Source organism: Pundamilia nyererei, unplaced genomic scaffold (assembly GCF_000239375.1).
Source record: "Pundamilia nyererei isolate P.nyererei 1_Seehausen unplaced genomic scaffold, PunNye1.0 scaffold00073, whole genome shotgun sequence".
Taxonomy (NCBI): domain Eukaryota; kingdom Metazoa; phylum Chordata; class Actinopteri; order Cichliformes; family Cichlidae; genus Pundamilia; species Pundamilia nyererei.
The window spans coordinates 2,251,890-2,265,686 of NW_005187474.1; the positions used below are offsets into that span (position 1 = coordinate 2,251,890).

Sequence of the window (13,797 nt, forward strand, 5' to 3'; positions counted from 1 at the left end):
AAAAAAGATAGAAACTAAGAAATTTAGACCTTCTCCATCACTGCCCGTGCCAGTGAAACAGGGTTGGCAATGTTCTTTACTGAGGACACCGCACCAGTGGCAAGTGTCCTTCCATCCATGATAATGGCATCCAGCTCCACTTCTCCATCTTTATTTAGTACTGCTCCGTGCCCTACAGAGAAAAACAAGTTAGAGATGAGATAAAAACTATGTTCACTTAAATTATGCCAGCTCCACCCTTACAAATATGCAGGGTAATGGCAAAGCAGTACAGACACTGCAGCACCATACTACTGACTGATGTCTAGTTTGTCTGACTTTCAATGGCACAAATAATTGTAAAAGTTCTTGGGATATTCATACTTTCTATCATACCCGTATCATTATGTTGACTTCCAACTCCATATTTTTACTCATAGATTTTTTTTAAATTGATTCAGTGTGCAACTGACTCTGGGCTGTGTAGTAAAAGCCGGCACTTTATATGTTTGACAACTTGTCAGGGTAAAGAAAGCAACAGACGATGTTAATAGACAGATATTAAGGTTTAGCCAGAGATCATCTCTCATATTCTTAAAGGAGTCCTGATGGATATTCTCATCATGACCAGTAGATGGAGACATTGTTCTGCAGTTGAAGCCAGCTTAAACAATAAAGGAAAATGGGCATTCTCATTTGGCTGCTGTATGGACATGTGAAAGGAACTGGGGTTTTATGATTTACTTATTTATTTGAGTAAAGGTGAGGGTGCTACAAATGCCGTATACAAAGATGAAGCCCCCATTTAATAACTTGCATATTTTCAAATGGAACTACTTGGCATAAATGTGTCCCAATCTAATAAAAACCGTCTGTACCTGCGTCAAACACAGTGTTATCTTCCAAAGCCCTCACAGCCACTTCAACAGCATCCACTGCACTTCCTCCTCGTTTCAGCACTGAAAATCCTTCGCGTGCTGCAGTTTTTACTCCATCAACAGAGGCCTTGGCCAGTTCATCCGGTATGGCCCATGCCCCACCATGCACAACCAAGACTGCTGACATCTTTGCTTTCCTGCGTGGAATAGACAAAGTAGTTTATTAACAGGTTTCAGCCCAGAGAATAATTCACTTTTTCTTTGAACATTAGGAAAAGCACCAAGTGATCATTGGTATCTTCTTTTTGCCTTGATCCAGACATACTTCTCAAACTTTTACATACAAAGAAATGTCTTTCGTTTAATAAACGGAAACTGCTAAACTAATTATTTGCTCTGCACTCCACTGGTAATGTATTTGCACCACACGAATTTGCACCTTGGAACAACTGATACAACTTCTATCGAAGATCATATCATCAAGACTGAACTTTGAGATGTGGTCATTGTAGCCCGTGTTGCCAGTTTTTGGCTATTGCCTGGCTATTAGAAGACCAATGCAATTAGAACAGCTGTTAATAATAAGTTATCTTAAATGTATTATGGCTTTAGCAGCTTTGAATTACCAGCTACAATCAAGTACTAAACTATAATAATTGATCTTCTCATAATTTATTATGGTTCAATTTTTATGTGCACATAAACATTTTTCCCCTATTACCTGGATGCACTTGAACTGTGTTTAATGTACTGTAATCTACTCACAGTCGCTGACGTGATATTGATAGTTATTCATTTCATTCGGACCAACCTGTAACATATTGAGACATTGCATTTTGTCCTACCTTTTCCGAGCCTCAGAATTTCCGGAAGGATAAACACTTCGCCATAGACACGTGACTTCAAGAGACTACCGTTCGCGGTTTAACTAGCGCGTGCAGCACACTGACGTCAAGTTTGTCACTATGGCCACAACCGAGGAAAGACTTCCTACAAGTTTTCAAAATTAAATCCTCACGCCACTAAGCAAACTAAGAAGCACAATGTTAAAAGGCTCATCTTGTATGGCGTTATTTTTGTGCCACTATTCTGAGCGCACGTAAAGTGGCACAAAAATAACGCCATATACGGACAGCTATGCTCCTTTTCGCTGATTCTGGACATTGTTTTCACTTCATCACTTAAATCACTTTAAGCATATTTGCACTGCACAAGACATAATGTGGATTGCACAACACTGGTCACTATATTCTTCATTTCCAGTTAATACTTGTACAGCTGCTGTTATTGTGTATATATTTATTTATTTATATTTCTTCATACATTCTTATATAGTTCTATACTGTGTATTGTGTATTTTGTTGTACAGTTATTTTATTTTCAACTTTAATTTATATATGTTATCTTATTCTTTCCCAGTTAAATTTACCCTTCATTCTAATTTGTATTGTACAGTTATTTCATTTTTAACCTTAATTTATATTTTATTCCTTCCTAGTTAAATTTACCCTTTTAAATTTTTCATATTTATTTCCTATCTTATTCATAGCCTTTTCCTCTCTTTTTTTCCTCCCCTTTAGGTCACGAGCAGTTGTCTAAGCATTTCACTGCATAACGTACTGTGTATGACTGTGTACGTGACAAATAAAATTTGAATTTGAATTTGAATTTTGAAGTACTTGGGTATTGTAATGTAGTTTTATTGTGAAAACGTCTGAATTTTTGGAGTCGTGTGCTTGGCTCGATAAAGGCGGAGCTAAAAAAGGGCAAAAAGAGGACAGAGTTTAACAAATGGTCAAGCAGTTGGACTATATAACGTGGACACATGGGCTAGTTTTCACCAGCTGCAGGTTATATCATAGGCTATTGAATTCTTAAACGTATATATTATGTAGGGTGCATGCTTTAAAGTTCCTTAAAACATTTTTTAAAATGTAAGTACCCAGAAAAGAATCTGCAAACGACACAACTGCTGAAAAGAAAGCAGAAAAATTAGAATAAAGTTACTCTTATATTACTCATTTTTACAGAGAATCAGCAACAAACTTTAAAACACAAACTTTTATAAAAGGAAAATATAGCTCCGTGAAAATGTGAAAACAGATTAAAGCGAACAAAAGGAGATAAACAACTTCTTCTAAACTAATTTGATGTTACCCAGAGGTGTTCTGGTGTTAAATGCCTTACATTAAAGCGTTGCCATAATGTAAATTTTTAACGATAGTGTTACCAGTCCGTCAGTAAAATGTATAACGTTGCACTTTGACCAGTAGAGGGCTGCAAGAGTCCATCAAATGCATAGACCGCATATAAAGAAACATACATACTAGTTATGACCAAACCAAGAGGAAACGTTGATATTAAAATTGTAGTGTCAGTTATACTTTGATAAAAGTATTTTCTTAAAGAAGTTAAAAGAAGTTTAAATTTTACTCACACACAGAAAGCTAAACTTTCTAATTTTAAGTTCTGACCCTAGTAGTTCTGTTGATAGACTGTAAATAAAAGATGGATGTTGCCACCGTGACATCATAAACAGTATAAAACATGGACATGATTTGAGGGTCATAAATATGAACCCACTGGAGAAGTGTCTTGAACCTGCAATCTATCCGTAGGCCACCAGATGGTGATAGCTGTTGTTTGCAAAAAAGACTTTGGGCCATGTTGAGGTTTCTCATGTAAAGTCACGTGCACATTGCTCAATAATTGTTTGCCATATTGGGCATGATATAACCACCGGTTGGTAGAAAAAGGTGCAACTTTTACTTTGTAGCAAATGATCTACATTTCTGATTCGCTTCACACTTTTCACTGTTTCACTACAGCCTGGAGAGCAGCTGGGAAGTGTTCATAGAGAAAACCATCTCTTTCATTATTTTTAAAAATAAAAAGTTGAAGTGAGAAGAAATATAACAGTTTTTTTATGCAGTAAAATTTGGAATGTTAAGATTGGAGTTTTTGGAAATTGATTTGCTTTTGCCTCTCCACTAGTTTCAGTCTTGTGTTGGCTTAATTTTGGATTATTTTCCATCTCGTTGAGATGATGAAAGCAGACATTTTTCTATAAAAATATTTAGAAATGTATTAAAAACTATAGTTTTAATAAGCTGTCTATGGTTTTTTTTTGCTATTGTTTTCATCTGTTGGTGTGTGTGGTGTGTGTCTATTCCAATGTGCCTGCATTAGTTTATATCTACAAACATACTATAGACTTACAAGACTCAAACACATTAACCGTCATAACCCTCATTACCATTAATAGTCACAGCAACAGCAGCATGATTTGCATTAACGCTGTCATAAATCATTTTATTGAATGGAATTAAATCAGTGAAGGTCCAGCGAGCATGAAATGCAAAGACAGTACTGGCCAACGTGGGCATAGCTGCTTGTTTTAGGCTTTCAAGAAGAAAAATAAAGCTGTGTCTGATTTCATAGAGAGAACTTAATGAAAAATAAATGGAAAGAGGATGTAAGTGTGAAGTTTTAATCAATACTAACTCCTTTAAGGCTTGTTTGGCATTGCAGAAATAAGCAGATTAATGAAATAGTTCTGTCAGACAAACCCGCTTGGGTATTCTGGCCTCTAAAACAGTCTTTTAAATCACCTTAAAAAGCCATAAAAAAAGTCATACTCTGTAATCTTCAATGCCAATACACAATTTAAATGAAAGAAACCATTGGCTCAGTTTTATGGGTATTTCCAGCCATTAATGTACCACAGAGCACCCCAAAACAACAGCACTAGATTTCCGAGACAAATGTTCTGGTTTCTCAGAAAATATTAAATTCTACCAAAACTGAGAAGAATCCTAAATACTATGAACATAATTGACTCATATTCACAAAGCATTGCTGTTTGCAGCCGCGAGGAGCCTTTATGATTCTGATCAGTGCGGGGAGAAACAACTCTAAAGGTCAAGTGGAGCCAGAATTGGTCGTTCACCAGCCTCATCTGCTCAAATCTAATTTGTGAGTTAGTAAAGCAGCCTGCATGCTGTGCCGAAGATGACTTTTGGATTCAAGTCAATATCATGGCTTGGGGACAAGAGAGCCATTTGAAGAGACATAAACATTCATGCTTACAGTGCAGACACCACTAACGCTGGCTCTTGATGAGTAAGTGAAGAATTCACTTTATTATTAAATATCTATTTATATTAAAGCTTCTTTAAGCCACGTCTGCCACTAACTATGCAAGCAGCTAAAGCTCTACTAGAGTTGACCTTCTTCAGCCATAAGAGGGGATCCACCTCAAAGGATGTAAGGAAAAGATCTGACCAGCATTGCAAATTATGCATCTCTGGGGGGTTTTGTTGTTGTTTTTGCTGACATAAGTTCATTAAGTAACATGGAAAAACTAATGAATGGATTATTTAGCATGAATACCTTGAAATATATGTTTTCACTCTGTGACAATACAGCCAGACTTCCTTTACAGCATCAATGTAAAACTTATTTTGTATCATTTACCAGGTATCAAGGTTTAAATGTGCAAGTTTAATTGCACATTTAAACCTTGAGACATTTTGATATAAGAAAAATAATGTTCAGTTTCAAAAGTACATCTTGGTTTTTCTACATGGTAAAGAAATGCTGCTGGGAAATCTGTCAGTATGACTTAAAGATGTAAACAGAAAAAAGTTAATCCATGTGCACAATGGATACTGTGGAATGGATACACAGTATATCAACCCCCCCCCCCCCCCCTCCGTGAAATTTCTGTGGTAGACAGTACAAAACACAAAAATAGCACCAATAGCCATGTGTCTATGCCTTTGTCAACAGTTTCCAAAGCTGTCCAGTGGGACAGGATTAGAGTCTTTGCCAGACTGATTTGGGTCCCTAAGCCTTATGTTTGACACCCCTGCTTTAGCATGTGGAATGGAGTTAATGAAGTTGATCATGTGATGTGGAGTCTGAAGAACAGTATGCTGTAAGCTAGTTTTTGGTTATCTAAGACAAATTCAATATGTACAAACAAATCAGACAGCAGCCAGTGTTTAGCACCATGAATAGTTGTGTTGTCCCTCATAGGTGAATGCCTGCGGGCTACTTTGTACTGACTTTGTAGTTACTTTGAAACTCACGAGCTGCATAAAAAAACCCCATTTAATTAAGCGACATTTATATGGTACAGTCTGTTAGCGCAACAAAACTTTACTAGCATGCTTTATTTGTTCTCCGCGGAGTACTATATCCAATATTATTAAAGTTTCCAGCTTCAGAGACCGTTGTCAACAGCAACCAAATGCAACCCCATCCTTTTTAAAGCAATTCCCTTAAAGAACACTGAGCATTTCCTTTACGCTCAGTGGGGACCTTTCTTGGTGTTTCAGCAGCGCCAGTCCCAGAATATGGCCAATAATGTTGCTGAGGGGCGGGGAGCAGCGCGGTCTGCAGACCCACTGAGTCTGGCGGGGTGCCGAGGAGAGGCAGCAGGCAGCGGTAGCAGAGATGGGCTCACACCTTTGAATCACAAATCAGCACCCCCACCCCTACCCCAGTCAAGCATCTCGGGAGACACTGGAAGACCAATTTTTGGAGGGGGTTTTGCTGGTGTTCCTCATTAAGACCGGTAGACTACAGCTACCAAGAAGCAGGAGCGGCAAGGGTTATAGTTGCATTGTGACGTTCAGCACTCCTGCCGTCTCACCTGCACTGCCGGTGAAGAGGTCCGCTGTGATAAAGATGCATCCAGATAAGTACCTACCTGAGCTGGTGTCCGAGAAAAACAGCCTGGACCCCTCCTTTGTGCATGCGGTGCGCCTGCTTGCAGAAGGTAAGTGAAGTATATATGTGTGTGTATATAGAATATATATCTTTTTTCAAGTCTAATGCACTCTGAATGTTGGACTTGGCGACAGTCACGATGTTCATTCTAACGTGAAAGCACAATTGCATTGAATTTTGGGGCAGTACAGTGAGCTGATGTGAGCTTGTTTTTAACACACTTTTAGTGCTTGCGTGGCGACAGTTGAATTCTCTGTGCTGTGCGTTTAATGTAGACACTGCTCTTCGGCTCCAGTGAGGAACTTTTGTTGGGTTTTTCCCAAAACTTCAAGTGAACAAATGCTGTGAGCAGAGACAATAAAGTATGTGTACAGTCAGAGGGGGTTATTGTAACCCCACTGTCCGCCAAGATCAATGCGCTGGCTCACATAAAATAAAGCCAATGTCTTCCTTGAGGATTTCTCATTGACTTCAGGGCAAGAATAATCAAAAAGGTGCCACATTCGTCAGTCCAACAATCATAGTACTGTATTAAGGTAAACGTGCTCTTAATCCTGTTATACTGTGTGCTGCCAGCCAGTATTTTTTCTGTTAAATATGTGAATTGTGTGGTCATTTATCAAGCCAAATATCACCTCTCTAATATTTTAATTATTCCACGTGAGCTAAACCTTGGAGGCTAAAATCAAAGTGTTTGTAATTATTGCATCATGAGTCATAGATTTCTGACTGAACGAAAATTGATAGATGCACACCTCCTCTTACAGGATAAATGCCATCAAGGTAATGGAGAACAGAAAATGTCAGTGAAACATGCTGTAAAGCCTTTCCTCCAGAATAATGTTACTGTATGTCAACAGAGTGCCGCAATCAGCCTGCAGCATTTAAAGTACTTTGTAGCCTTCATCTCATTCACATGCTGAGAATGTGTCACTTCTGATAGGAAGTGTGTCACCTCAAAGCAAACACAAAAACTCAGCTCAGCTCATTCAGCCCAGAGATGCAACTTTTGCATTTTCTCGTAGACTGCGTGGTCTCTCTTCCTGTAATTGCACAAGTCTGGTTGATGTGCAGTGCTATAAAAGCTTGGATAAAGGTTTGAGTGACGTGCTACTGGAGTGAAAGGCTGAATGATTATCATAAATGTGAATGGATTAACCTGTGTGGACTTACCAGGAACGTATTCCTGCACAAAACAATATATCAGCCATAAAATGACAAAATTAAACATAAAATGCTGTCATATGTTACATGACTGTAAAACACTCAGTGAAATGCTTTCTACTGGTTTTCCTGTGTGCTAAAAATGTTGGTGATTCTGAAGGCAGTTGATTTAACTAATTTATTAGATCATGCGTGTATGCTAATTTTGGGTTCTGACATGTTTGTTTAAAAATGTAAAGTCACACTTTGTGTTAATTAGCTGCTGGACGGGGTGTGTGCGCGATCTGCTGTTCGACCCCTTGAGCTTTCCTGTTGAAATGTGTTGATGAGACACCTGACACTCCCATTCTTGTCGCTAACTGGGATCCAGATGGGATCATCTGTCACACAGTACACTTTGCCATATGTACTCAAGCCTAACTCACACAGTCAGGATGCAATCAAAGAATGCCATCCACCACTATGAACTGCAATTAGCATGTTACATGTGGATACCTATGTTTTTGTTTTTTTTACTGACTTTTTTCTCAGAGCAGTTTCAACAGTTCACAACAAATACACACACTACAATGCCCCATAATTAACAATACAGTACAGTCTTCAATATTAGAGTACAATACTGTAAAAAAAAAAGTATATAATACATTGCAATGCATTTGTCTGAGAAGAATGCTGTTGGCAAAGTCAGTAAACAGAAACCTCTCTGTATTCATCAAACACAAAAGTGGCCAATCAGTATAATAAACTGTCAGTTCAGTCAGTCTTGCAATGTCCAAAACAATCAGCCGTGGGCAGCATGTGAAAAAATGTTCAGCACAGACTTGTTATCTTGTGTTGTCAGTCTATGGGTATCAGTGGACAGCAAGATAAACTGCGTTTACAGATTTACAGATTCGCAGCTATTTATCACTGAATATCAAAGCATGTAATCCTGTGTTATTAACATCATGCACAATCGACAGCATAACATGGATTAACCATGGTCACAGTTAGCATCTCCATATTTATGAAACGAATTATTTACTGTTTGTGTTTATGTTATGTTGCTTCTAAAACCGTTTGTCTCTCTTTGAGCTGATTTAAAACTCTTTGGAACAAAGCTCCAGTCCGCGGCTGTAAACTACGGGTGGGTGGGGATAATTCTCTTGTCGAGCTGAAACTAAGCTTCCTCTTATGAAGCAGCAAGGGTTGTTAGACAGAATGTATGAATATATTGGTATATTATACAATCAAAACTGTATGTAGAGTATTTTGAAACTGCTACAACTTTGCTCCACAATCTCAAATGAAGATTTTTTTTCTTGGACATGCTGCATGAGGCTAATGATTCCTCAGACTGACAGATAAGAGTCACTTCTTTCAAGTTTTGCACTTTAAGTTTCCTCAGCCTAAAGAACTGTGTAGTTAGTCTGAACGTGGGCTCATGTCACTGTAAAGAAAGGCAAGCCTTTAATAGATCCCAGTGGTTTTCTTTGTAAGGCTTGCCTACATGCCATGCAGCCTCGTCTTGCCATGAAAACCGGTGGGATTTCTAATAAGGCAGCAAGCAAAGCAGACAGGGAGACAGACAAGAAAACTGTCTGTTAAGAAAAAAAACTAAATGTGTGCACTACTCTGTCATTCCATTTCTGAAAGAGGCATTTCTCCATGTCAAGATAGTTTACATTTTCACTAAGCATTGTAAAAGGGTATATATTATCTCAAATACAAGTGCTGCTAGCGAGAGTGACAATGCAAATAAAATCTGCATGAAATTTGAAGGATGTAGACTTCTCTGAATCAAATCGGAATATAGATATGGAGGAGGCCCAACACCATGCCAAGTGCAATTTTAGACATTAGCATAGTTTGGGCTCAAAATACACTTTAATCTGCATCTTGAAGAACTTTTCTTCTCAGTCTGTTCATTTTCTCCTTACATTTAGTTACTGCTATTAGTATATGAGCACTCAAGGTTTCCACTGATTCCTCTCCTGCACTTTCTGGACTTGTGTTTAAGTTTGATTATCAAGATAATGCTTCAAAAATCTTCTTCAATACATGAGCTTTCTTTTTGCATAGTTAAGAATACACTTAGAGTACATATTGCAGTGGTATAAGCACTCTTCAGAACGCACACAGACGCTTATAAATTTCTCGCTTCAATGAGTATGCTTTTTATAAAACTGTGATTAAACAGTATTAAGCAATAAAAAAATCAGCAGGAAATACAAAACTTTATTAATTCTTTTGGTGGAAAAAACAACCTGTGGTGATTGTACACAACCACAAACACACAGTTAAATTAATAATGTGGTAATATTCTTCCACTCTCCACACACACATAAATCAAACAGAGTTATGGTTTCAGTCTCCAACAACATTCCCACATTTAAGTAAATTTGCAGTCTCTAGAGCTACATGACAACCACTTAGTTTCTTTGGTTTAATTAAGTTGCTGAATTTGTTTACAAGGTGGTAGTGAGACCTATGCTGTGATTTATGGTTCATAGACGGTGGGACTAACAGAAAGACGGGAGGTGGAGCTGGAGATGGTACATGCTGAGATTTTGACTGCGAGAGTCCAGGATGGGCAGGATTAGAAATGAGTACATCAGAGGGACAGCTCAGGTTGAGCGTTTGGGGAAAAAAGCATGAGAAGCAACAGTGAGATGGTTTGGACATGTGCGGAGGAGGGATAGAGGACATATGAGAAACAAGGGAAAAAATTATCCTTCAGTTAAACTTTTTTTGTGTTTCCTGCCTCTTTGGAGCTAAAAGGACCAATCAAAAACATGGGATATCATTGCAAAGGCCAGGATGTCCTCGATTGGGGACATCAGAACTTAGTAGGGTAGCTCAAATATGTCAAAAGATATAGACCAATGTACATTACAGAAGACATAAATGAGTGGACTGTGTCTCAGGAGGTTACTGGACCGTTGATGTTGAATATGGAACTGCCAGGCAGAAGAAGAGGAAGACCATAGAGGAGGTTCATGGATCTAATGAATGCAGAAGGTTGGTGTGACAGAAGAGGATGCAGGGGATAGTGTGATCTGCTGTGGCAGCAAAGGGAATAGCCGAAAGAGGAAGGAGATTAATTTGTTCCGATGCACTTTATGGCACTACACTGTATTCTAAATGATGGTGCATACTTTGGGTTTGCATTGTTTTGTCACTGATTTATAGAAGCTGCATTAATTACTTATTAATTACTATTGCCTTTGTGATTTACCTGCCTGCCTGCTTCCGCAGTCCTTCCTGGTTTGAGCTAAGGAAGAGGTTGAGGGTGTTGCTGGCCAACCAAACTGACTGAACCAACCAACCAATTTAGTTATTGTCTCCTTGCTTTCTCCCTTTGCATTTAAATGGTTTAGTCCACTAATGTATATCTTGAGTTGTTTGTTAAGATAAGGTTTTGTTAAGTTAAGCAGTGTTATGGAGTAAAGTTCTGCTTAGTTTACCTCTATTATGGGTCTATTTCAGTTTTTATTTATTTCTGTGATTACTTTTTCTTTGGATTAGAATAAAACCCACTCTTTAAAAATTACACCTGTGCCTGTATATCCTTTATTTGCTTTGTACCTTACACACCGATTTGTAAGGCATCAGTTCTGTTTGGTACACAGATGGCTTTTAGAATGTTCAAGACACTTTTGAAAACTTACCACAGTTTTTCTGCACATTTAGTCAATCTCAGCATCTCCTTGGGGAATACCACATCATGCTGTTCTTCCTGTTCCTCTTGTTGCTGAAGATAGTGTTTTTATGATTCAGGCGGGATGTTTGAGCTCATTGTCATGCTGCAGAATTTGGGACCAGTCGGAGTTCCTCCTTACAGAGAATGGATGAGAAGAAGCTAAACATCCGAGGTGCCTTAAACTTTTCACTGTATACCTCACATTCTGATGTTTGCCACAGAGAGCCAATATATCAGTGAACACTAAGAATTGATTTTCACTTATCTTTCTCTCTCGTTTATAAATGGTTGCTTACATTTTCAGCACATCCATTACAGCGTGCTCAGTATCCAGCAGTGACCCACCTCGCTGTGACACATAAGCAGCACCCCATGTGTTATGACCTATCAAAAGGACACAAAAATTACATTTCAGGGGCGGGTGAGACATTGAAATTACATTTTTCAGTATTTAGCCGACACCCTTATCAAGAGTGACTTACAATGAGTGCATGGGTCGAATAAGATTAAATTCCAAGGTCACTAGCATCTTGAGCAACAGAAATGAGCCAAAGCCGCAGCACTCAGACAATAGATATGAGATAACAGATTATATTACTGTGTGTCTTGAATGTTCACATATCACAGGGAACTTACAAATAAGGCAGTAGGAGACAGAGAAAAATGTAACCCCAAAAAAAGTCAGAGTGCCCACCCCTGCAAATGTGCAACAGTACCAGAAAAATCTTCCATCAAAACGATTGTTTCTATCTTGTCATTGTAATCATGTCATGAGATGAGTTTAAAATGCACATTTCCTTGCTTTTCATATGTAAATGGTATGATTAGTAATTGCTCGTTCCACTTTCATCACACATTCTGAAAATATAATGCTTACACTAAAAATTTACAACTTAAACAGTCTGCCAAGTGCTACATTTGCCTAAGTGCAGCTCGGCTGAAAACACATAAACAGCATGTGGCCAAACAGAGGAGCACATTTCCAACATTTTAATATTCATCGGTCAAAACTGTGAAAAAGAGCCAAAGCTAATTGCATGTCTTGCTGTTCATTCCCCCTACTAGGTCCACTCTGGCCAGGCGAAGCACTACTGCTTCCTCTTTCTGTATTTGATGTGAACAAGCAATCACTTATTGGAGAGTAATTGCACTGATTTATTTTTTCCATTGTGAAGTCATTATTCTAGATATACTATTCAGTGGCTAAAAGAAATCAGTGAATAATTTAGCTGTCTAACTAATGGGAGCGCTCAACAATGCCCACAATGCATTAAAGCACATAAAGTAATAATCACTCAGTTCAGCACTGACTGGTTCACCACTGTGTAAATCAAAGATTTTTGAGAATTTTAATATCAGTCAGCGAGTCTCTAATCTTACCTTAATTGACTTTTCCAACAGATTTTAGGGATTAAGGGAAACTTAAAACAAATCAGCAGATGAATTCTGCACATCTGTAAAGTACAGAAAGACCTTGAATCCTTGCAAAGTGAAAATACAACCGCAAACATACAAACCTTGTACAACTGAGGGAGTCTGAATATGTCGTCTAGCAATTTTTTGTCTGCAGTTTTTTTTTAATACTCATCAATCAGTCTGCAGATTATTCAAGGTCTGAAGTCTTTCAACCAGCTTTGCAAAATAAAAAAAGAGCAGAGTGAAAAGAGGAGGATGCTTACTGAGTGTATTGTTTGTCTATACAAAGCACATGTCAGATTCCAGGACATCCTGAGCTTGCTCTGCGTTGGATGTCTTGATATACATCATGTATTTAATCTGTGCTGAATTGAAGTTGATCAGACCTGCAGAAGTGGACGGATATAATTTTGATTGGATTCATTTTGTCTTGGTAGCTGGGATCAGTCCACCAGGGCCTCTGTTCCTGGCCGCCGCCCAGCATGCAGTGCACCTGACCTCTACTGCGTCTCCTGCAGGTGGTGGGCCTGCAGGAGGATGGCCCCATGTCCCTTTTTCGCGCTGTGCCTGGCCGGCCCCATGGACTAAGGCCTGGCCTCTAGACGCTTTCACCCAGGCACCCAGGGTGGAGCCCTGGAAACCTGGGTGAACTGTTCCCTTGATGTTCTACTCATAGGGGTCTTCTGAATCGCTCTTTGTCCGGTCCCTCACCCAGGACCAATTTGCCATGGAAGACCCTACCAGAGGGCAAAAGCCCCTGGATAACATAGCCCCCTGGATTCCTGGGACACACAAACCCTCCACTACAATAAGGTAGCAGGTTCTGGGTCCTGAGGCAGGACACGGGGGAGGCTGGCCTGAGAATGCCTTGTTGTTCCCCCAGACAAGCTGGAGGAGGTGGGTGGGGAGAGAGAGGTCTGGGCTTCTCTTCTTATGCTGCTG

At 39.0% G+C, this 13,797-nt stretch overlaps 2 protein-coding genes across 4 annotated transcripts in view; one reads left to right on the forward strand and one right to left on the reverse strand.

Moving 5' to 3' along the window:
* Positions 1-1,790, reverse strand: part of LOC102204301 (isoaspartyl peptidase/L-asparaginase) — a 7,865-nt gene extending 6,075 nt beyond the window's left edge. The window contains exons 1-3 of one of the 2 annotated variants that reach the window (XM_005737128.1): positions 1,703-1,790; positions 858-1,054; positions 30-172 (exon numbers count right to left, since the gene is read on the reverse strand). In XM_005737128.1, coding sequence (XP_005737185.1) covers positions 30-172; positions 858-1,044 — 330 coding nt within the window. In that variant the 5' untranslated portion in view covers positions 1,045-1,054; positions 1,703-1,790. Of the gene's footprint in view, positions 1-29; positions 173-857; positions 1,055-1,622; positions 1,677-1,702 lie in introns of those variants that run through there. The other variant, XM_005737129.1, reaches the window with a different exon arrangement.
* A 4,457-nt stretch (positions 1,791-6,247) lies between these two features.
* The window catches only part of khdrbs2 (KH domain containing, RNA binding, signal transduction associated 2), a 116,373-nt gene continuing 108,823 nt past the window's right edge, over positions 6,248-13,797 (forward strand). For both annotated transcript variants that reach the window (XM_005737130.1, XM_013911842.1), the window contains exon 1: positions 6,248-6,642. In XM_005737130.1, the coding sequence (XP_005737187.1) occupies positions 6,552-6,642 (91 nt within the window). In that variant the 5' untranslated portion in view covers positions 6,248-6,551. The remainder of the gene's footprint in view (positions 6,643-13,797) is intronic.